Here is a 23,557-nt window from a genome sequence, read left to right as displayed (position 1 = left end):
CAGTATCACCACATGACTTGGGAGTTAATGGCTGAGTGGGGTAGGACCAGTACTTCCTCTCTGTTTCTCTTAGGAGTAGATAAAACAAAATGCAAAATGAGGACAGAGTTGCACATTGCTGAAATGGTGGTGGTAAATGTATGGAGCCTGCAGTGAGAAAAAGGAAGGAAATGTGATTCAGTGGAGAACAATAGAAAAGCAAATATATGGCTGTGTCATCAAAATGAGGGACAAGATGGATGTGGAGCAGTGCTATTCATTTGATTTGTTTGTAAATGGAGAAGAATGTAAGTACTACAGATGGTCACTGCAGCGCTCTTAAGTGGAAGTAGGCAGCTCACCAGGTTTGGGGAAGTCAGATCAGATGCTAAAAGATAATGTCTGTCACTCCAGGAGGTTTTGCTTTCTGTCCCATTCAGTCACACCAAGTAGTTTTCCTGTTTTCTTCCTAATCTGTAAATGAGATCAGGACCCAGATTGGGATTACAGTGACAGCACTTTGTCCCAGATGCTCAGAGAGAGGCTGACATAACCTGTGAGCATAGGGGTCATCTGTAGTTTTTTTTCATCCCTGTTTTAAAATGCAAAACTGTTGTAGTAGTCACTAGAGCACTTTTCAGGTTGTTTGGAGCCAATATATGCCTGGCCCAGGTTTGGTTTCGCTTATCCAATGCTGGCTGATTGCTTCCCTGCTGCATTCACACCCCGTATGCTGCTTTTGCTTCCCTTCTGCCTTTCCATGCTGGATTCTCACCTACAGATACAGGAATAACAAGCTGACTTGTAAAAAAACAAGTTTTCCAGCATGCCCATTTCAACTGAGATGTTGGTAGTCTTTACAGAAAGTCAAATACCTGTTTGGTTTTGTGTTTATGAGTTAAAAACAAGAAAAATACTATACTATGAGTTAGATTTTTTCCCTGTATGTTCCTACCTTCAATATCTCTTCCATAGCATAATCTTATTTAAAATACCAGAAATGTTCAGGTAATTGTCAGAGTGCGAATTATTCTTCCAGAACTGAAATAATTGGTGGTTTCTTTCAAGCCTGAAGTCATAAACTCTGAGAAGTGTATGTAGCCCTGCTCCTGCGTTCTCAAACCTGATAGTTAAAACTTCTAAAATTGGTGTAGACTTTATTATTGAACAGATAAATGCAGAAGGAGGTAGGAATGGGGAGTATGGGGATTACTATTAGACATGGCTAAGAGTGGAGAGCACAAGAAAAATAGTTGATGGCTTTTTCTGAGATATGCTAAGTTTACTTACAGTTGGAAAATAATTACATTTTTCATAGTCATCTTTTTTCCCTGTAGTTTTAACTTTCTGCTTATAGAAACATAATTATTGTTGCCAGACAGTGAAAATAACCCCTAATCTTTTAGTGTTTTGAGGCCTGAAATATCCATGAATGTTTGTTCTTTTCTGAAGAATGCATCCAGAACCCCCGTGTTACCCCTGTTGTCTTGCCTGGCCCCTGCCCAGCAGTGGGGAGTGTCCCCGCCATACCCCACGCCGCGTGTCTCCGCACACATGCGAGCGGGGGCTGACCTCGGCTCGACTTTTTTGCTGGTTTAGGGGTCAGGGTTGTGCTTTCAAGCTTGACTTAACTGGTTCAGATGTAGCCCAGCAGCTGCTGGGTTTGAATGAGGTAAATCGTGACCGTGCGCTCAGAACAGCAGAAAATAGGTCAAGTGTGGGCTGGGTTTACATAGAAAGCGCTGGCGTCGCCTGGTAAGCCTAAGCCTCTTCTCTGCGCTCAGACAAAGCCGTTTAAGGTAAACTGGGAAGTCACGATCTCCCCAGAAAACTTTCTAGCCTTGGTGTTTCTGGCTAACATTGCTCTTTGCAAGAAGCCTGGAGCAGGAGGGAGGTTGCCCTAGTTGCAGGGGCACGTGGTGGGTCGGGTCGATGTTTTTCCCCTCTGGAAAGACATTTGGCTGCTGGCTGGTGTGGAGCAGCGCAGCCCTGCAGGCTCCAGCACCCTGCTGACCTCCTGCCCACCAGCTGCAGTGCCCTGGCAGTGGGGGTAGCCTTTCACTTGTCAGAAAGGAATAAGGAATAGGCTGTTAACCAGTGGTTTGTGTGTGTCTAGAAAGATCTGGGAAGCAATAGAAGATCTGTGCTAAATTTGATTATTTCCCTGTAGGGTTTTGGTGTGTGGTCCACGTGGCCTTGAAAGCACTTGCTTGGTGACACCCTTGGGGGTGTCAGTTGCTGCCAGTTTCCCTGTGTTTTGGTTAGATTCTCATCTTTTGACACTGGAAAAAAGCCTTGCAGCATGGCAGAGGGATACTACCAGTTGATGGTGGTGTTGTTGAGGTCTTTGGTGTTCTGCTTCAGATTTTGTCATTGTTTTGCAAGGTTTGTTTTCTCCTGCTCACTCTGATTTGAGACAAGGTTGGAGGTTTGTTAAATCCAATATTAAGGTTGGAGGTTTGTTAAAAAGCTATAATCAATGAAAGAGATTGCAGATCACTGATACCAGATGGTGAGGTGACAAAGTAGAAGATGGAAGAGGAAGAAAAAAGAAAGGGAAAGCTAGTTACCAAGGAATGAACATAAGGAGGAGAACTGTGTGAACTTTTCAAACAAGGGGTAAAAATGTGCATTGGGTGTATTTGACACGGGGACAGATAAGGCATTTAGGGTTTTTTTTAATGGGATAAAATAACATGAAAGTTGGCACTAGAGGACTAGTATAAATTATCAGTAGTCTAGATTTTAAAAAAGAGCACTTCTTGCTGCCAGTGCTCTGAAAACTGTTGTGTCACTCCACAGGCAGATGTTGACTTACCTCATTCCTTGTTTTTTTGATGGCAATTTCCAAATTGCATTTCTATGCAGCTGAAGTTGATACAGCTTTAAAAATGCTTTGGTGCAAAAAAGGAAAAAAAAATGGAGACGGGGCTCATTTTATAGAAGCTGATTTCAAGATGTTCACTCAAAGCAAGATTAAATCTGAATGTTGAAGCTTTTGGCACTTTGATACCTGAATTTTTCATTTATGCTGTTTGAATTTAAATGTGATTCCTCTACTGTTAAAACACTAATAAAATGCCTATTTCTGTGTGCAGCGCATACTGCGTAAGCATCATAAACAGGACTCTCAAGTTGGTTATGTACTAGTTTTCATTTAATTCGTGTCCTAAATTATCAGAAAACCTCTAAGCAGCCAGAGGAAGCTATAGTTAATTAAGTCACAGATGGTGAGGACTAATGTGGTGTTGACCTTTGTGAGGACTGCAAAATCTACTTAGTCTTTCTCTGTAAAACACTAGCTGAAATGAGCTCCTATTGATATTAAAAAGATGTCCTTGATGCATTGAAGCCAAATGCAGGGACACTGTGACCAAGGAAGGTCCCAAACAAACATTTACAGGTTTTACTGCATAGTGTGTGTGCTAAGGCTTGGTCTTCAGAGCTCAAATTTAAGCCTTTTTAGTGCCAAAAGTAACCGTTTTTCCAGGACTGGTTTTCCTGGAATGCATATTGTCAGTTCTCTTCTTCAATGAAAATGGAGAGTTGACAGCTGACCAGATTTTTTTGTACCCTCCTATAAGCAGCCTGCAGGCTGTGTGGTTGTGGGTAGAAGGCTCTTCTTGTACGCACTTTTCCTTGTTTTGTGCTCCACGGTTTCATCTCGTGATTTACTGAACTCATTTTTGCCCCTCATGTTTGTGAAGAATGACTTGGAGAATATTTTAAAATGCTGAAGAAGCATCTTAGCTGGTTTGTTGAGAAGGCAGAAAGCTGTGGAAATGTGTGGGCATTCCCACCACAGACATACTCAGTGGTCTGAAAGAGAAAAGGAGCTTACAGTCATTTGAGCCCTTCAGAAGGCACTTTGTACAGTGTTTGGGCAACATGCAGGTTCAGCTCATCCAGGGAGGCTTCTCAGTATCTTGGATAGTGTTTTGCTTGTGCATGGAGTTTGAATAGGAGGCTTCTGTGTGTATTTGGGTTTTGACTTGTTTTTCTGTGGGTACTGTTTTTGAAATTCCTGTTTGATTCATGACTTAAAGGAATACAGAAGCATAAGTCACCTACACTTGTTCACCTATGGCTTTGAATGATAAATTGGGTGTATTTGAGCACCCTTTCTGGAATTGCTTCTTTGAACAAAGGTTTCTGCATGCTGGTTAGAGCATTGTGGTATCTTGACCTGTTGGTATGATCTGTAGTTTCCAACCTGCTCGTATAATTTTTCACCAGAAGAAAGAACAGATATACTCAGGAAAACAGTGGATCAATTTATTTAGAAAACATAATTCCATGTTCTTCATAGGGCTTCTTAGGATCTGAGCATGTCCCCAGCAGGGGAGAATTTTCACTGAGTGACATACAGCAGACTCCAGTATTCTTTGGGTAATTAAGCAGAAAGTTCAGTCCACCAGAAGTGGATTTCTCTTTTGGTCTGGGAAGAAGGAAGAATAGCAGCAAAGGTTTAAAATACCTGACAGATTGACAGGCCTCTGATAGTCACATTGCTTCATATGACTGTCTTCCAGAAGGGCAGGAAGGTTTAGTTCAGCCATAGCTTCCTAGCCCATATACCATTTGGCTTCTTCCCAGTCTTGCCTATAGCCATTTGTGGAGCAAGGGGCACTGCTATATGAAATACATGAAAAGCTTTCTACTCTAGATTTTAAGAAGAAAATTGCAGTCCTGTTTATTTGATTTGCATTCTGTTTGCACTTCATAAGGATTTCAAACCAGCATTAAAATCTTCTTGGAGGAGATATTCCAGGACTTGTGGAAAAACTAGTCTAGGAGAGAGTACCATACCGAAATTTTGTGAGTAAAACCTCTTGCAAATGAGGAAAAGTCTGGAGGAAAGTCCTACAGGGTATTTAATTGTGGGTTAGTCTGTTAATCTTGCCATTTCAACCAAGAAGGAGGGAAAGACTGAAGGTCTTACTTGCTAAGCTTCATATCTGTAGACAGCTATTGTTTCTTGAACAATATGAACTCAAGGTATAAATTCAAGGAAAAAGACTGGGCACTGCAGTTACTTGCTCATCTTCAGTGCTAAGACAGGTAAGAGACTGTGAGTCCTTAGCTTTGGTTGTTGCCCTCTCTCCTGTTTTTGCCAAAGTTTGTTGTGTGCACTAAGTATGCTTAAGGCCTTTGCCTTACAGTTTAATACAGTATGCAATAATTTCCTGGTTGTTTTGAATTTTCAGATTTAAGATCAATGGTAGAAAAAGGTTAGTACAGATTTTTCAAAGATGTATGTGATATGTACACAAAAGAAGATAACTTCAGATTTCAGGAACCTTTTAAGTAGTCTTTTTTTCTGAGCTTCAGTTGTCAGTTACAGTTATGTTTTACTGTACTGATTACCACTGACCGATGTTTTTTGGTTTTTTTCCCAAGTGATTGCTGGTGTGCTAAATGGGGTTTTTTGGTGTGTATTTAGAAACCTTGGGTTGTCTTTGGTATCCTTTACAAATTCCCACACCTGCATGCAGCTAGTATAATGGATCTTTGACCTCACTTGTGCATGTTGTAGCTCATCTTTGAGATGAGCTCATCTTTCTCCAAAAGTAAGGAAAATGAACTTAGCAGTCTTCCAGGTGTTCACACCAAGCAGTCTCAGTCACAGGCACCAATACGTCATGTGCCTGAATAGGGAATAGTACAAAAGAGATTCAAATGTGCCATGTGTGCAATCACCAGTATCTTCAGTCAAGTTCAAAGAAGGAAAAGATACTGAGGAAGGATGTGAAATCTAATAAAAAAACCCAGCAGTGTGTGTTGCCTTCAGAAACAAACGGGAAGTGGCTCTGGACAACAGAGTCTCGATGACTTTGCATAAAGAATTCCCTGAAGTGGCAAGACATAAGAGTAACTGGTCTGACTTCATGGTACCTAATCAAAAGGTCTTGAAATGAAGATACATTTTCTTGGCTGGGATTGAAGGAATTATTGAGGGTGTATGAGATCTGAATATTAGCTGCATTTTTGAGTCATCCAGACTTCCAGTATCACAATGCTCAAATCTGTTGCTTTCGTCCAATGCTTGTGGATCTAAGAAGGAATTTTTTTAGAACAGGAATCTGTTGCAGCTGCTGTGAAAGTAGCCTAGAAGGAGGACAGATGAATTATCACAGAGTTACAATTCCAGGATCTGATGATTTTCTCTAGCCAATAATTCCCTCTTTCCAGTGGTGGTGTTTCTTTTGTGTGTAGGATCGATGCAAAAATGGATTTGCACAGGAAAGTAGAACAGCTAATCTCCATTTTAGATTGCCTGAGGAGAGGAAGTGTTTTGCTAGTCTGCCATCCTTGCATAAATTTTGATGTTGACCCTTTTTGTGCCTCTGATAATGCTAGCAATATACTTGTCTGGTTGGTAATTTTAACCTGGTGATAGAGATCCTATTGATCTTCCCTTTCACTCTTATATTGTTCCATTTTACACGTAGTAGAATGATTAACTTGACCATTCCTTCTGGATCTTAAGCCTTATCCTTTTCAAAAGCATAAAAAAAGAGGAATTTTATTTAATAACTGAAGCATGATGTGTTCTCCATGATGGACCACAGCAAATCTTGTGTCAGGAACTGAACTTTGAATTTGAAATAGAGGTCCTGTGATCAGTGGGGCAGCAGGAATAATCTCATCCAGATGAGCAGAGAGAAATTGGTCACGTCACTTAAGGGCCTCCTGGCAGTAACGCACAGTTCCTTGAGTGTTGCTTGTATCTTTTTATTCTGTGGCTGGAGCTCTTCACAATAATTTGTGGAACATCAAGGAACTTGTTGGAGATCAGGGAAAGAAATTTCTTGATCTCAGCTGCAGTACTGATAAAACATTTTACATTTTGTATGTGGAGTATTGCTGTGATTATTTTAGCTGTCTGAAGCTCACTTGGCACAGATGAATGTTCCTGCAGTTTACAGCTTTACAAGGCCATCTTCTGCAGGAGGGGTTGCCAGGCTGTGGTGCAGCTTGATTTCTCTGCCACGTCCTCTGAGGCAGAAATAGCAAGCTTGCTCTGAAATAAAGAGCAATGGGTATTCTTAAAGTTCGGTGATGAACGATGATTGAAAGATATATACCAGATTTTTATAGGCTTTCAAGGATATATACCAGATTTTGTGCCTTGCTTTTCTACGTTAAGGAGATTTCCTCCAAATGTCTTAATTTCCAGGATGTTGTCCTACTCCAGTAGTGAAAATGAATCTATTCCAGAAGAACTGGATAAAGTAAAAATATAAAATAAACCACATCTTACTTGAATCTACCTAGCTAACAAAGACCTACATATTTGAAAGTCATTAATGGTATTTCTTTTCACATGTTTGTTCAGCTATCTCTTAGACATTATTTTTGTGAGGTTTATTTCTATGTTTAAGCTCAAAAAGTCTGTATTAAATTTTAAAGCTATGGAAAACTTTTTTTTTAAAAACATTAATCATTGTTTAAACAATTCTATCTGCATACCTGTAAACATTGAAGTCTTTAGAGGGCAATTGTAGCTTGTAGTAAGACAGTATTTATGAAAGTGTGATCCTATTAATAGCTTACAAGTCTGGCCACATGTGGGATCTGACATACCATGTTCCCATGAAATAACATACAGCACTGCTGTGCTGTTACGTTTTTTCTAAAAAAAAAAAAAAAATACAGGGATCCATAGACATCAGTAAAATCAGCTTAAAACTATACCTAATATTGTACTCTAAAATACGTAGGAAAATCAACATAAATGTTACAAGTAAACATAACATATGGTTCTTTTTTTAATCTCTACTTTAGGACGACGTAGACAGTCTAAACCCAGTTCTCAGGGATAACCCGCAGTTACATGAGGAGGTAAAAGCCTGGGTAAAGGAACAAAAGGTTCAGGAGATTTTTATGCAAGGTAATTATGTGGGAAATTGTATTATTTTTATTCTGTGTTAGCTAGTTTAAGGCCATTAGTTCTGTGGGGCTCATCCCATGACATTTGTGACATATTGGAGAACATATTTCTAACTTGGAAGTTACTTTTTTTGAAGTATTTGTTAATACAAAAAAACAAGAATGTGTAAAAAGCTGTGCATGACTTCTACGAACTGTTTGATGTTGTTTGATGTCTTGGTGTTTATAGCAAAAGCTGAATATCGTTAGTCTGAATGTAGTTATTTTATAAGATTTGTTGTGAAAATAAGTGGGAATTAATGGCATCCACACATCTTTTAACATATTAAAACTGTTCCGTGCTCTGTTAGTGTGGCTGTTGCCTGCGATAACTTCTCCAATACCTGTCTGTGCTTGTAGTTCTTCACAGTTGTCACAGCAGAAGAATACTTTTAGATCCCCCCCCACCCTCACCACCTGATTGAAAAGTGTCTTTCAAATCAGTTACAATTTTGTAACTCAATTCTAATGCCAGAAGGTTGCAGCACATGGGTGCATAATTTTTAAATTATAGATCCAAGTTACATGAGAACTAGTATGAATTAGAATAAGTTTAATTCGGCTTAATCTTGTAAGTAGTAAAAATATGTGTATTTTGAGTATATTCATTAACTGTCTGCAGAACTGACAGGCAACTCTACAGTTCCTAGCGGTGGAAGGCAGAAACTAACCTCCCTGAATCTGGGTTAAAATCCCCAGGCAAGCAGTAAAGTAATTCAAGGACAAAAATGCTTAAGTAATCATCCTATAAATTAAGATTGGAGCAGTACATAATCCTATATTATAAGGATGGTGCTGAGGTTTGCTTGCTGTCTGGTTTCTTTGATAAAACTAAGATTAGAAGACCAAAGGAATGTGGTAAGTACAATTTTGAAGTTGCAGTAAAAAAACTTAAGTCTTCCCTTCTGTGGAGGTTTTCATTTGACTAGATGTGATTATTCTTATGGGCCATTAAAAGGATGATGAAAAAAGCAATATGTGGAGTTGTGTAGGTAGTAAATTGGTATGTCAGTGTTGGTAATTTCAGATTTTTATCTTAATATCCTCAGTTACAACATGAGTTAATAGTCTGTTGATGAAATTTGCTGCCAAAACTGGATTGAGAGGTGGCATGAAATCAAATTAGGACTATATGAGAAGGAAACTAAAACTGAGCTTGTTTATTGTATTTCATTACTGTAACAGTAATAAGACAATTACAAAAGCCTCTGTGTACACTGATACAGAATGAGCACTTGAGCAAAAGCCCCAGCAATATTGGAACAGTCACCTCAATGGAACTGCCAGCTCATCATCATCCATACAACTCATTTAAATACCATCACCCCAGGAACTGTATTTTTGTCTTTATAAGTATAATGTAATATGTTTGGATGCTTAGAAGTGCACAAATTAGGAGTCTCGTAGATGATGAGATGAATCTAATCCAAGTATTCTTGCAGACTATCTCTCCTCATCTAAGGAGAAGCTGCTGTTCAAATCCACTTGCTCACTTGATGTGACACAGAGGGGCCCCAAGGAAAGGCCTGCTTCCTGTGGTAGTGACATGCCATCCACCACGAGGGCCATTGCAGTGCTACCACCTCAGCCCTGCAGCACAGTGGTCAGCCAGCAGACTCCTGTCACCTTCCCCTGGACCATAATCTGCTCCTGGTTGCAGAGACTTTGTGTTTGGCACAAACCTTTCAGTGGCTTACAGACAACTCTCCAGCAGTGCTAGCTGCTGTAATCTAGCCATGTTCTTTACCCTTTCTCCTCCCCTCACTTCTCTGATTTTCTTCACCTTCTCCATTATTACCATTTTCCTGTTCCCTGCAATTTAAGCAACATTTTCAGTTCTGCCTTGTCTAGATGCATCTATTAGGCTATTACTGAATTCTCTTCCTCCTCTAGAGCATTTTTAGGATCCAGCCTTTTTCTTGTTGCTTATGACACTGAAGCCATCATCTCGTATCTTAGCATTGTCCACTTTGACTATCGCTGTTAAACTGCTGTTTATCTGAAGAAAAAGGATGACTGTTGAAAAACATTAAAACTGGATTCCAAATGTTTGAAAAGAAACATGGCAATTTGAAAAAGGGAAATTTTAGTCCATTATATATGAGAGTTACAGTAGTTTTCAGGAGTGGCACAAATGAAAAAAATTGTCCCTTGTGCCCTTTTCTTTGGGCAGCAGTCACAGGCAGCATGCTTTTCAGCAGAGGCTCTAGGTTTGGCAGGAGCCAAGTTTATTCCTTGCTTTAAAAAAAAAAAAAAAAGCAAAAGAAAAGCCTCCCAAACTTTTCTGAATTGAAAGCTATTGGGACAAATAAAGCCAGTTCAAGGAACATAGTGAAATGCCTTTGATTTTTAACAATTGAACTATTTGAACTTTTTCTTCCTATTAGATATATTATCACTACAATCTCTGAAGGCTGCATCTATAATAATCCTCTTAAAAAACTGAGTGTGCTTCAGCCATGAATATATTTCCTGGTAATACTGCACAGGCTGTTGCAGCAGCGTGTAGCAGAGTGTGATTCAGCCAGGGACTGGAGACAAAGCCAGGCTTTTCCTGTAATGGCTGCTTTTGGCTGAGCTGGGCTGGAACAGAGCTGTACTGTTGTATAACAACAGTTTAATACTTTTCATCCTTCTTGAAAACCCAGTAGCACTTAAGATAAAAAAAACAAACAACAGCAAAACCCACCACCACCAAAAAAACCAAACCAAAACCCTCACTGTTTTTAAAGGTAGATGGTAAAGTCTCTAAAAGTAGACATGGTAAGAGCTGGGATGGAGGGCAGAAAAAGGAGTAAGAAGGAAGAAATCAGTACTGAGTCAGTGTAGAAGAGTATAAGAGAAGCTGGAAAGCTGGTGGATAAGGGAAGATGGAGATTGTGAGAAGGCTGAGAAAGGATATGGAAGCCAATGGCCTGGAATCAAATGCTAAAATGAGACAAGAAGCTGGGGAGAGAGGTTCTAGTTGTGCAAGAGACTGAAAATCATTGCACAGTTCACAGCAGGATGCAAGAGAGGAGGAGCTGGGATAGGAAAGTAGGAATGGGAAATGAGCATGAAGAGACAGAGGCAAAATTTTACTGAGTCTGTCTGAACAAGGCAGAGCTTTGGGACAGCCATGAAAAGTTTGAGACGTGTTGGGTTGGGTCAGACAGTCAAAACTGTGGGAGCTGAGCTGGAGGCGTTTTTTCAGGGGCATGTGGAGTAAGGGTTGGAGAAAAGCCATCAGGAAATGTGTCCCCATGGGAACCCCATCTGGGCCAAGACCAGGAATGTGAGACATGAGCCTGTAGATTCCTCCACTTTTTTTGCCTGTTTTTATTGGTGATTGGTGCTGGCATGGTTTTGACCCTTGTTTGTGCAGCTGGAAATCCGCTCCAGGGATGATTTAACACCGGTAGCTCAGAGGTTCACTGGGCCTCAAGGTTTCAGTTGTGCAGTGAATGATGTGGATGTGCTGAAAGAATGGTGCCATTGCGTGGTGTTTCCTCTTTCCCAGCTGTTTTAAAACCTGGGTAATCCTGTGGAAAAGGTATTTCAAAAGGTCTTGCTAAGGTTCCAGAATTAAACCCTAAGACCACTTGAAAATATCTTAAGTTATTATAGCTTTTGCACTTCCCTTGATCTTGAATGTTGACATTAAAAACAGTCCTTATGATCCTTTCATAACTGTCCTTATGATGATGACTTTTTCCTGCAGGGAGTATAATGAACCCAGTTGTGTGAAGATGGATGTTTTACTAGAGAAAGCTGTCATCTGCGAGGTCCCTGGCCTGTTTGCTGCAGATGTTTGAACTTGTTTAATGTACTGGGGAAGGGTTGGAAAAAATGATCTTTAGGAAAGACAGAGGAATTCTGGCCTTGTCTGTGTGGCTGAGCAACTAAGCACCATTAAGTCATTTAAGTCAGGCTTTTTGTAGGTGTCTTTGACTGGTTTTGCTTCTGTTGCTGTATGCCTGTCCTTTGGGTTTGGTTGCAGAAGTAGTGAAAGCCACACAGTCAGAACTGAACTCAGTAGTTGCTTTGCTTGGTTATATGAAATGCTATACAAAATCTAAGTGCAGTCAAGTCTAGTGTCCCAATGGTCAAGTGAGACACTGAACATGAATAGAACTGTTGAATCTTGATTTCTGGATCTTGAAATATAAAATGCTGTATCATACTTATAACCCCAGACCCATGGGCTTCTGGAGGGGAACTAAACTGGTCTTTGCAGAGTTAAGTGTGTGTGTGGGGTTTCCTTGCAGTTGATACATTGTAAAATAAGTAAATAAGCAAAAGTCTTCATAGTATGTGTGTTTCTGAATGTTCTGTGTGGCCATAGCTGGGGCAGCATCACTCGGCTGCCTTTCTGACTGCCGTAATGGAGAGAAACTCTGTGGTCACTTATGGGAAAGACTTGGCAGATGCAGAGCCTAACCACCAAGATGTAAATCTTTTTGCCAGCAAAGCATCTGGGCATGTGACTAGCCTGTTAAATAGCTTCTGTATAACCTGCTGTTACCACTTTCTAGCCTTTCTGATTACTTTTCTATGGTTTCTGTTTGTAGGCAGGAATTTTCCCATCATTTGTCATCATGGCTGCAGAAAGATTTGGTTAGATAAGGAAATTTTATGTTGAAAATGTTAGCATAATTGACCCTGAAGCATACTTAAGTGTATCATTTGCATTTCAAAATGTCTTCCTGAATAAAAGTAAAATCCACAGGCAGTGCTGTGCCAGAATTGCCTGTAGTTTGCTGTCTGTGCCATGCTCACTTCGTTTGCTACGAAGCTTAAAAAAAACCTAGGAAAACACATTTGCACTTTTTTTTAATTCCTCAATGGCTTTTTTATTTCTTCCCCCTCTAAAGGTCCATACTCCTTAAATGGTTACAGGGTGAGAGTGTACAGACAGGATTCTGCCACCCAGTGGTTCACGGGTATCATCACTCACCATGATCTCTTCACCCGCACTATGGTGGTTATGAATGACCAGGTGAGTTTCATATGTGATAGTCAGAAAACAATCTACGAGTACATTGTTCCTCAGGAGTCTAGGCTTTTTTTCATAGTAGTGTGAAGTCCACAGAATTGTTCAGTTCCAGCAGGGCAAGTCTATTACTATGGTAAAACTACAGCATGACTTTGCATTGAACTAGCAGTTAGGACTATCCTAAAGATGAACGTTTGTGAAATGATATGAGTAACACCAGTCCCACAGTTCTGCTTTTTTTTCTGCTGTTACTGTTTGACTAGTGAAGTCTTTGAAGTGAAGCAGTCGAGTTTTAAGAACTGGTCTTCCCTGTCAGCTTTGTTGAGAAATTATTTTCTCAGCACTGAAATCTATTAGTGCTGCAGTAGTGATTACTACTTCTAAGTAATTGAAATATCCACTTTCCACAGTTTATTTAACTCAACGTTTACTGCAGCCCTAATTTACATTTACTGTGGTGGGGTTCAGTTGTATTTCTGAAGTTGATGTTACAGAAAGAATTAATATTGGTATTTTTAGTGGCAATAATTAATTCTGTTTCAGGAGACTCAAGTAATGACTCAATGTTAACATAATGAATGACCCATCTGCTTTTAAATGATTGACAAAATCATGTATCACTATAAAAATTTAAGACTACTCTAATGCTCAAATACATTCTTCCCCTTAACTTACTATAATTAATTGTTCCCCTGTTGTTTTTTTCACTATATGACACATTGATTAAAGATCTGTCTAGCTTTTCCTTTTTTTCTGAAATACCCGTCACTGGTGATACTCTCCAGTTTTTTAAATTCCTTTCAGTAGTTTTGCTTCTGCAGTATATTAACTAAATCCTAATAAAACATTTGCATATTGTAATTGCTACTTAAGGGTCGCTCTGTGAAAGAGCTCACTGTCTTGTAATTTCAGATTTTCAGGTCAGTGAAGGAAGGGGGGAAGGAAGTGGTAGTGGGATACTTTTTAAAAAAAAAATTACAACTATTTTTACAGTGATACATAAAGACACATTTGCTTTGGTTTTCTTCTATTCCCAGCATTTGTTGAGAGTCATATGTCAGTTATTCTTGTCAGGATAGAGTAGACTTTTTTCTGATTAGTCTTGAGCACACAAAGTAGACTGGTGAACACTGATACAGAAGATACCAATTGGGCAGTGTCTTAGTATCTGCTGATTTTTGGTTTTGTGTTTTGTTTTTTTAAATAAACCAGGTGCTAGAACCGCAGAATGTTGATCCTTCTATGGTTCAGATGACCTTTCTAGATGATGTTGTTCACTCTTTGTTGAAAGGTGAAAATATTGGCATCACTTCACGGCGACGGTCTCGCTCCAACCAGAACAGCAACACAGTCCACGTAGATACATTTATCTTTTTACCTAAGTATTTTTGTATATTGCAAATACTAAAACCACATGTTTAAAGTAGCTAGTTAAAATTATGTTTAAGTCCATTAATCACAAAATTATTTTTAGGGTCATTATACACGGGCACAAGCAAATAGTCCCAGACCAGCAATGAATTCCCAAACGGCAGCACCGAAACAGAATTCACACCAGCATCAGCAACAGAGGAATACTCGGCCTAATAAGAGGAAAGGCTCTGATAGCAGCATGCCTGATGAAGAGAAAATGAAAGAAGAGAGATATGATTATATAGGCCGAGGAGGTAAAAGAAGTTATTGGAAAGGGAGGGAGAGCTTTAAACCGTGTTAGACTGAAAATGTGATAGGCATGTTTTTATCTTTTACAGAAAACCCCAAAACAAAAAATAAACACTTCCTTAATAAAAGAAGAAAACCGGAAGAGGTTGAAAAAAAATTAAATATGAAGAGACTGCGGACAGATAATATCTCGGATTACTCTGAGAGCAGTGACTCAGAAATTTCAAATAAAAGGTTAACTGATTCGTCCTCGGAGCAAAATTCAGAAAATGAGTTAAAAAGCAAGAACACTTCAAAGATAAATGGAGAAGAAGGAAAATCCCAAACTACTGAGGTAGCAGAACAGACACTAACAGATAGGCGGTCTCCATGGGATGAAATACAGGAAGATAAAAAAAACGAAGGGACAGAAAGACTGAAGTCATCTGTCTTAGATCATCAAGAAAAATCTATACTCCATGCACCAGAGCAGCCAACACCTTACGAGCAGAATGCCAAGGATCCACATGTTCAAGAGTGCAATATAGAAAAACATATTGTGGAATTAAAAAATGAGCAGTTTGTACCCAGACCTCCTACTCCAAAATGTGTTGTTGACATTTCTAAGGAAAACAACTCTGAAAAGGAGAGCCAGGATAATGCTGGAAGTACCTTTGGTTTGCAAACGGTTCAAAAAATAGAATCTCACAGCAGTGATTTAAAACAGCAGTTTGCAAATACAAATTTCCTTGAAGCAAGGAAACAGGAAGCTGATCAAAGTTGGGCTAGCAGTGTTGTTAACAAAACGGATTTGATACAACCCGGGGTTGTAAAAACATTATCAGTAAATGAACACTCAAATCCTGAAAAAGAAAAAGTACAGTATGGCTCCTTTATGTCTTCGTTAAATGTAGCTTCTTTAGCAGAAGAGAGTAAACTGCATAAACAAAGTCCAGTCCCTGATTCTGTGAAGTCAAAACCTAGTGCTTCAGTTGATCATCCTAAAACAAAGTCACCTGATGTTAAGCCTAAATTTACCCAATCTTCTGATACTGTGAAGTCTAAGGTTAGTTCCCTAAACAGCCATGCTACTGGATTAACAAGGTCAGCCAGTAAAACTGATCATGATTTGCCTAGGTCTAGTTTTCATCCAGTTCCAGCTAGAGTTAGTACTCTAGAAGCTAAAAGTCCTCTTATCATTGACAAGAATGAACATTTCACAGTGTACAGGGACCCCACTCTGATTGGACAAGAAACAGGAACTAATCACATTTCACCTTATTTGCATCAGCATAATTATCCTCTGCATTCCTCATCCCACAGAACTTGTTTAAATCCAAACGCTCATCATCCTGCCTTAACTGGTTCATCCCATCTGCTAGCTGGGTCTTCAGCTCAGGCTCCTTTGTCTGCTATTAACACTCACCCCCTTAGTACCGCATCTCATCATTCTGTTCATCACCCTCATCTACTTCCTGCAGTGTTACCAGGAGTGCCTGCTGCCTCCTTGCTGGGGAGCCACCCACGACTAGAGACTGCTCATGCTAGCAGCTTAAGCCATTTGGCATTAGCACACCAGCAGCAGCAACAGATGTTACAACACCAGTCTCCACATCTTCTCGGACAAGCTCATCCTTCTGCTTCCTATAATCAGCTAGGGCTTTATCCAATTATTTGGCAGTATCCAAATGGAACACATGCTTACTCAGGACTTGGTCTGCCCTCCTCCAAATGGGTCCATCCAGAAACTCCTGTTAACGCAGAGGCTTCCTTGAGAAGGGTAAGTTGAGCTCATTTCTTAACAGTGTGTTTACCTGGGGCTGGTACCTCTCAGCAGATGCTTTCTGGTACCGGTTCAGTACTTTGTATTGCACCAAGTGATGCTGGGTTTTTTGAGTAGGCACAGAACTAGGAATGCAAATCCAGTAGTCTCACAGTGAGTGTGAGTAGGGAGAGTAGTGGAGTAGGGGAGTAGTGTCTGTTCTTCCAGACATTGGTTTCCTAAGTATTTTTTTAAAAAGATTAAATATTTGGGTTTTTGTTTATGATCAAGTGAGGTCAGACTGCTGGTATGGGGCCTCAGGTCCCCAGGGTAAATATTTGCTACCTCAAACTATGAAAACCATTGTGTATCTTAAATACTAGGAGAGGCAAGACAATTTTCCTCACAGTAAAATTTCATGTCTGTTCACTAAATAACGGAGAAGGGCTGAGAGGGAGGAGTTCTAAATCTAGTGGGAAGTTATGGAAAGAAATACTCCATTTATAAATCTATGTTGCACTGTACATCCATTTCTCTTGTCTTTACACCTGTCTCCTGTCTTTACACCCTCTCTTGGCATGTATTATTCTCCCCCACTGTTCATGGTGGCACACATCCCTTTGTTCCCATCTGTTTTCTGCTCCCGTATTCAAGTCGGGGTGATGCCTCTCTGTGCTGTGTACAACCGCTGCAGCCTCAGAAGTGGTCTGTGTTTTTCAGCCTCATACCCAGCATGGCTGTGGTGTTTGGTAGGCAGATGTGACAATTACAGGAAAAATCCTCTCAGCTCCTACAGGCTTGGGATACAGCATGCTAATTGCAGACACCTTAGAGGAACAGTGTAAGATGAAGCATGTGTAGCACAGTCAGAAACTTTGGAGAGCTTTACTGCCAGCTTCAATCAAACCACTGAGCATGTGCATGCTGCTTTTTAGATGCTGACAATTTGGCCTAATTTGGGCAGGTTTTCACAGGGAACACAAAAGCCCTGTTGCTGACAGTGGTCCTTCTGCCAAATTGCAGGGCTTTGCGTCAAAGGTTGGAGTTTCTGAATGGTTACAGATATTTTTTTTTTTTTTCTTTTTCATCATGGGGAAAGCTATTCTTCCCCAGCCTCATTCTTGAGAAAAGCCAAACCATTGTGGCTAAGTCTTTCACAGTCAGTAAGTTTGAGTTGGCCTTGTAATATGAAGTCAGTTTGATCTAAAATATGATAGTCAAATGCAGCAGAGAAGAAAAGCTTAAGAGAAAACTAGAGGTGGATTTATCTTTTCATGTTGCTGCCTGCTCCACCCCATGCTGAAGTCCATTTTGAAGAACTTAGGATAGGCTCTGTTTTCACTTTGGCTGCCTGAAGTATGTAGCCTTGCATACCGAGGCACGTAGCTTTTTAATTATGTTGATATGTGGCAATTGTCTTGTGGTGACTTGTTTTCTGACTCTTGCTCTGGAGGCACTTTTTAAAAATATGTCTTAGAAACCCAGAGTGGGCGTTTCCAGTGTGGGTTTGCATGAGTGCCACAGAAAGGGATCTGTGTTTCAGCTGTAGCAGCCGCAGCCATCCTCAGCTCAGGGCTGAGCCAGGTCTGTGTGCTGAAGGAAACGTGCCCCCAAGCCCACCATTTGCTACTGTCTGCAGGTGGCTGTGGCAGTTCCTGACTTTGGGCTGGGCTGTAGATGGTTGCAGGTGGAGTCACAAAGCTGTTTGTAGAATTCTTGGTGCACCAGCAGATGTTCTTCAGATTCCTTAGGGAGAAGGTGATGGGCCTTATTTTGCATAATACTTTCATACAGCTTACAGGCTGTTCGTGGGAACTCAACCACAGCGTGGGAACTCCTGGACTAGGAAATGTGTGCAGTAAAACTGTTAGTGCAACCCAAGTGGTTGGTTTAAATATTCACAAGTACAGAAATCAGAACTTCAAAGTTGTAGCACCTGCAAATCTATTCTGTGCTGCATGCGTGAGTCATGAGAGCTCTTGGCTCCCCTTATGCTGCAACAGTTCTCAACTGGGAGTTGCCAAGATTGGAAAGAAGGAGAAGGGTAGAGTAGAGAGGAGCAGAGGAGAGAAAGAACTTCTGGGCAGTGCCAGGAGTTAGGAGTGGAGCAACACTTGCAAGGCTGTAGGGTGCACATGGAAGCTCTGTTCACTCTTGTCCCAGTCCCTTCTTCCACACTTGTCCCAAGCACCACTTAAATAGGGTGCCCTGTCTTTCTGTCCCTCTGCACGTGTTTCTCATGACCAGGTTTCCAAGGAGAGAGGGAAAATGGAGAGAGATGGGGAGCTGCTCTTAGTCTGTTTTGCAGAGTTGTTACAGAGGTTTCAGAGAAGATAAAAATAGAATCTTAGATAAGTAGTCATTTAAATTTAGAGACAGTTTCTTAAATTTAAGACTATCATGGTGTGTGTAAAGGTAGGGATTGGTATTGCCCACCTTTAGAGTAGGTACACAGCACAAAATTAGGTGTTTGTAATGATGCAGAGCATGGCAGATATGTACAATTATGTTTTTAAGAATGTGCTGATCGTGAGATTATCTCAAATCAAAATGTCTGGGAAGACAAAGCAGATTAATTAGGATTATCATATTTAATAATTTGAGAAGGAGAGGAACCATCCAAGAAAGAGAGTTGTATTCCTTAGATTAAAATTTGTTATAAAGCTGGAGATAAAATTGTTTTCCAGAGATACCAAGCCATATTTTTCTTTTGAAATAAATGCTTCTTGCAATCAATTGAAGAGCTAGCGGTCTGTTTCCTCATAACTGAAGTGCTGTCAGGCTATCATTGATTTGTTAATTTTAATAAGGAGTTGGAGGTGGTGTTACAGAAATTGACTGTTCATGCTGAATATTAGAAAATTAAACTGTTTTAAGAATAGTTCTGAAATGTGTGAACTATGTGGTGTGCTGCATGTTCAGGGGAGGTACAGTCAGATGTTCCAGTTGATCAAAAGGTGACTTAAGATGTGAAATTTTATTTACTGTATATGATTCGATGCTGAAGTACATTACTTCACTCTGATCATTTGCAGGACTTGACACAGTAACTCTTTTGGTCCCATGGTTATTTTTAAATCTGATTTTACTGTTTTGGTTCATGTTAACAGAATACTCCCAGCCCATGGTTACATCAGCCCACCCCGGTGACCTCAGCTGACAGCCTTGGTTTACTGAGTCACATTCCTGTGCGACCATCCAGTGCAGATCCCCTCCGGCCCATCAAACTGACAACGCATTCCAGCCCACCCTTGCCCAAAAGTATTGCAGAGCATCAGAAAGAGTAAGTTTGCTGTTTAACTCTGTGTGAGAGGGTGTATTTCAGCAGCTTATGTCTTCCAGCTTGCTTTTAGCTTATTTGTAAATGTGGGTGCATGTGACAGAGAAAAGATTGTTGGTGTGCTGCAAAACAGACTCTGCCCTGTTGGCTTGGAATGGTGCTGGAGTTCCTGAGTCCTCTCAAGGTTTTTCAAAATTGTACCTAATATAAAAAAAAGTTTATTTGGTGTTAATAGATAACTTTGCCTGGAGCATGGGAAGAAAGGTCTTCTGTTTAGCATGTTGCGCTGCTAATCTGTGTCTGCTTAACCTTTTTCAGAGAACTGGAAAGAAAAGCATTTATTGAGCCTTTACGTTCCGTTCCAACTGCACCAGTGAAGACAGAGCTAGAGCAAAGCAGAGCACAGGCAGCAAAGGAGAGCCATGTGCACAGACATTTTGGAGATCCAATGTTGAATCAGCTGCCAAGGCCACCACAGGAGACTGGGGAGCGACTGAGCAAATACAAAGAAGAACACAGACGGATACTCCAAGAAAGTATTGAAGTTGCTCCCTTTACAGCTAAAATAAAGGCACTGGAGGGAGAGAGAGAGAACTACTCCAGGGTAGCGTCCTTATCTTCAAGCCCCAAAAGCCATTCAGTAAAATATGACAAAGACTCTGAACGCTCTGTCTCAGAACTATATAAAATGAAGCATTCGGTTCCACAGAGTTTGCCACAGAGTAATTATTTCACCACCTTGTCTAACAGTGTAGTAAATGAACCACCAAGATCATACCCGTCAAAGGAAGCTTCAAGTGCGTATGTTGATAAGCAAACGAGTTGCCCATCAACAGCAGCTAATCCTCAGTCTCTCCCCTCTTACATTTCTTCTCTTTCTAAACCTCCACCCTTAATTAAGCACCAACCAGAGAGTGAAGGCTCTGCAAGCAAGATTCCTGAGCAGCTTGCACAGTCAGTGCAGTCTCATTCAGTAAATTCTTTTAGAACTGATAGCAGGAGCCCTACTCAGTTGTCAGTCTCATCTGCAAATACACTCCGGAGTATGCCTGCCTTGCATAGAGCCCCTGTGTTTCACCCTCCTGTGCACCAGAACCTTGAGAAGAAAGAAAGCAGCTATAGCAGCCTTTCACCTCCCACCCTGACCCCTGTCCAACCCGTGAATGCTGGTGGTGGCAAAATACAGGAGCTGCAGAAACCACCAACTTTAGTTCCTGAGCCGAAGGAAGCTCAGCCTGTTTACAAGGGCACTTCTGAACAGAATTTATCAGAGATGTGGAAGTCCAGTAATGCCCCAAATAATGAAAAAGTGGATTGGCATGCTGAAAGGATGAGTGGAAAGTCACAGTCCGCTACAGCGTCTGTTATTGTGCGTCCGCCTTCTAGCATGAAATACGATAGCGCACCAGCAATGCCGTCTGCTTCCAAAGATCGAGTTGGTGAGAGATCTTCAGCTGTGACAAATCAAGCAGATTGCTTGAAAACAGCGGAAGCCAGGGAGACTGGAAGGATCATTCTGCCAAATATGAACTCAGACAGTGCTCACACACAGTATGAAAAGAAATTTCCAGCTGTCTCACAAGGCAGCATTCCTCGTGCTGTCACCCCTACCACACCTATGATCTGCAGCACCAAAACGGATATTGCCGCCTCAGCAGCAGCAGCAACAACTACCAGCGTGTCGAGCTGGGGTAGTTCAGAAGTTACTTACTCCTTATCAAACACAGTCCTGGCCTGCGCACCGCTGGAGTGCACCACTTCCAGAGCTGCAAGTCAGGCGGTTGCACAGGCCCAGGAATGCAAGGTCAGCACTCCAGCTACACCCGCCAGTGGCAAGACAGGCAGCCCTGCACAGCCCAGTTCAGGATTCTCCACCTCCACCGACTTCGTCCATTTGAAAAAGCACAAGGCAGCCTTGGCTGCAGCTCAGTTTAAAAGTAGTAACACCAGTGAGACTGAGTCCAGCTCTGTGAAAAATCAGACATTTTCAACCTCTCTCTCCCTAGACAGTGCTATCGTCTGTAATACAATAAACAAAGCGAACTCTGTAGGCAGTGGGCAAACGTCCCAGACCAGTCAGCCAAACTACCACACTAAACTGAAAAAGGCTTGGCTAACAAGGCATTCAGAGGAAGATAAAAACACTAATAAAAAAGAGAATTCAGGGAACAGTGTTTCAGAAATTATTAAGCCATGTACTGTCAATTTAATAGCTTCTACATCAAATGATTTGCAAAATAACATAGACAGTAAAATCTTGGCAGATAAGTTTGTGAAGGAAGATAAGCACCCTAGGAGAAAAGCGAAACGAACTTACGAGTCTGGCTCTGAGAGTGGAGACTCTGATGAAAGTGAGAGCAAGTCAGAGCAAAGGACTAAACGGCAGCCCAAGCCAACTTACAAAAAGAAACAAAATGATTTGCAGAAAAAAAAAGGTGATGTAGAGGAAGAAGTAAAACCCAATGGTGTTCTCAGCAGGAGTGCCAAAGAAAAAAGCAAGCTGAAGTTACAAAGCGGCAGTAACAGCAGTGAGTATATTAATCTGATTTGGAAGAGACAGACTAATGTGAAGTCTAACAGTGTTAATCCTGGAGGGTTTATCATGCATGATAGCTGGGAAAAGAGTTTAAAAGCATGCTTGTGTAAATGAGTAGATCCAGATTTATCTGTCTTAAGGCCATTTGAAATATCCTGGTTTAGAAATGCAGCGTTTTGTATGTAAGTGTTAACAAACTTGGCCTCAAAATAAGCAGTAAACAAACTGGTTTATGCTGTCTGTTAGAATTCAACAGACTGAGTATAGTTGTGCCACCAGTATTGATACAACTTTTTTTTTTTTTAAGAGAGCTAATGCATTTATTTTTAGAGTAGTGCTGGAGGGAGAGATTCTCTGTTGTTGAACTTTAATTCATCCTTTGATTAAGAAGCCAGAGGCAGTTCCTTGAGAGCCTAATGCCTCTCTGTTATTTGTCTAATTTAATGAAAGGTTCAAGGGAGAGACTCATTTCACACTTCTAACTAGCATGTGCATTACATGGTGCTAACATCCCTGTTGTTAAAGGAATAAAGAAATTTAGGGAAGTACTAATTTTAATTTAAATGCGATGTGGTAGCATGTAGCAGATTGTAACTACATTTATCTGAAACAAGAAACTGGTCTGCCAACATGAAGGTTTTTATTTAAGGACTTTTTTAATATCACAATTTATTCTTCCCCAAAGACTGTTCTTTTGTCTTTGTTCTGTTTAGGTATGAGAAAATCTACCATTAGGTTACTTTTTGCAAGAATTTTTAATTACAGGTAGTAAGAAAATTAAGGATATTTTATGTGCATTAATTCTCTCTAATTACGTTCTCTGGCTTTTCATTGCCTAGTGTATAAAGTTACTCTTCTACTATCTGACAGTGCTTGATCTCTTAAGTTGTACTGAGTGCTGAAAGTGTTTCAGTCTGTCTGAAGTATTCTGGCTTGTGTCCAATGATAGTAGGATCCCTTTCCCTCCCTCCCCCTCCCCCAGCCTGCAACTAAGGGGAAGATCAGGGAGGACATGCCTATAAAGTCTCTCTCATTTTCTCTTCTTAAAGTGAACTGTAAAGATACACATGTAACACATTAAGTCTTTATGACCTTTGTATTGTTGCAAAAGATTTTGTGTGGGTTAGTTGTAAAAGCATTGCTTACCTAAGTTGTTAAGGGAAGGCAATCATTTCTTTTGGCTGGTGCTGCCTAAGTATAGGAGTGATACAGGATAAGAAACTATGGAACTGTTTCATGGAACTTAGGTCAGGAAGTGGGTATGAGTTGGTATTACATTCTGGTGTGAGTTGCACAGACTGCGTCCTGCACACTAACAGGTTTGGCCTGTCCCATGATAACTGCTTCTTGTGCTTGGCATCCTATTTATAAATATTAATAGACCTGGGGTCTCCCTGTCTGTTTCTCCTACTTGACCCTATAAATAGATGAGTGTTTCTGATACTCCTTTCA

At 40.6% G+C, this 23,557-nt stretch overlaps 1 protein-coding gene across 3 annotated transcripts in view; it reads left to right on the top strand.

Annotated features, from left to right (window-relative positions):
- The window catches only part of JMJD1C (jumonji domain containing 1C), a 163,901-nt gene that overhangs the window by 117,159 nt on the left and 23,185 nt on the right, over positions 1-23,557 (top strand). For 2 of the 3 annotated variants that reach the window (XM_030452804.1, XM_030452803.1), the window contains 7 exons: positions 7,768-7,873; positions 12,765-12,889; positions 14,099-14,242; positions 14,361-14,553; positions 14,638-16,307; positions 19,400-19,572; positions 19,888-22,097. In XM_030452804.1, the coding sequence (XP_030308664.1) occupies positions 7,867-7,873; positions 12,765-12,889; positions 14,099-14,242; positions 14,361-14,553; positions 14,638-16,307; positions 19,400-19,572; positions 19,888-22,097 (4,522 nt within the window). In that variant the 5' untranslated portion in view covers positions 7,768-7,866. The remainder of the gene's footprint in view (positions 1-7,767; positions 7,874-12,764; positions 12,890-14,098; positions 14,243-14,360; positions 14,554-14,637; positions 16,308-19,399; positions 19,573-19,887; positions 22,098-23,557) is intronic. The other variant, XM_030452801.1, reaches the window with a different exon arrangement.

This window comes from Calypte anna, chromosome 6 (assembly GCF_003957555.1).
Source record: "Calypte anna isolate BGI_N300 chromosome 6, bCalAnn1_v1.p, whole genome shotgun sequence".
Taxonomy (NCBI): Eukaryota; Metazoa; Chordata; class Aves; order Apodiformes; family Trochilidae; genus Calypte; species Calypte anna.
The sequence above is the reverse complement of the archived record's forward strand: the minus strand, read 5'-3'. Positions and strand labels throughout refer to the sequence as shown.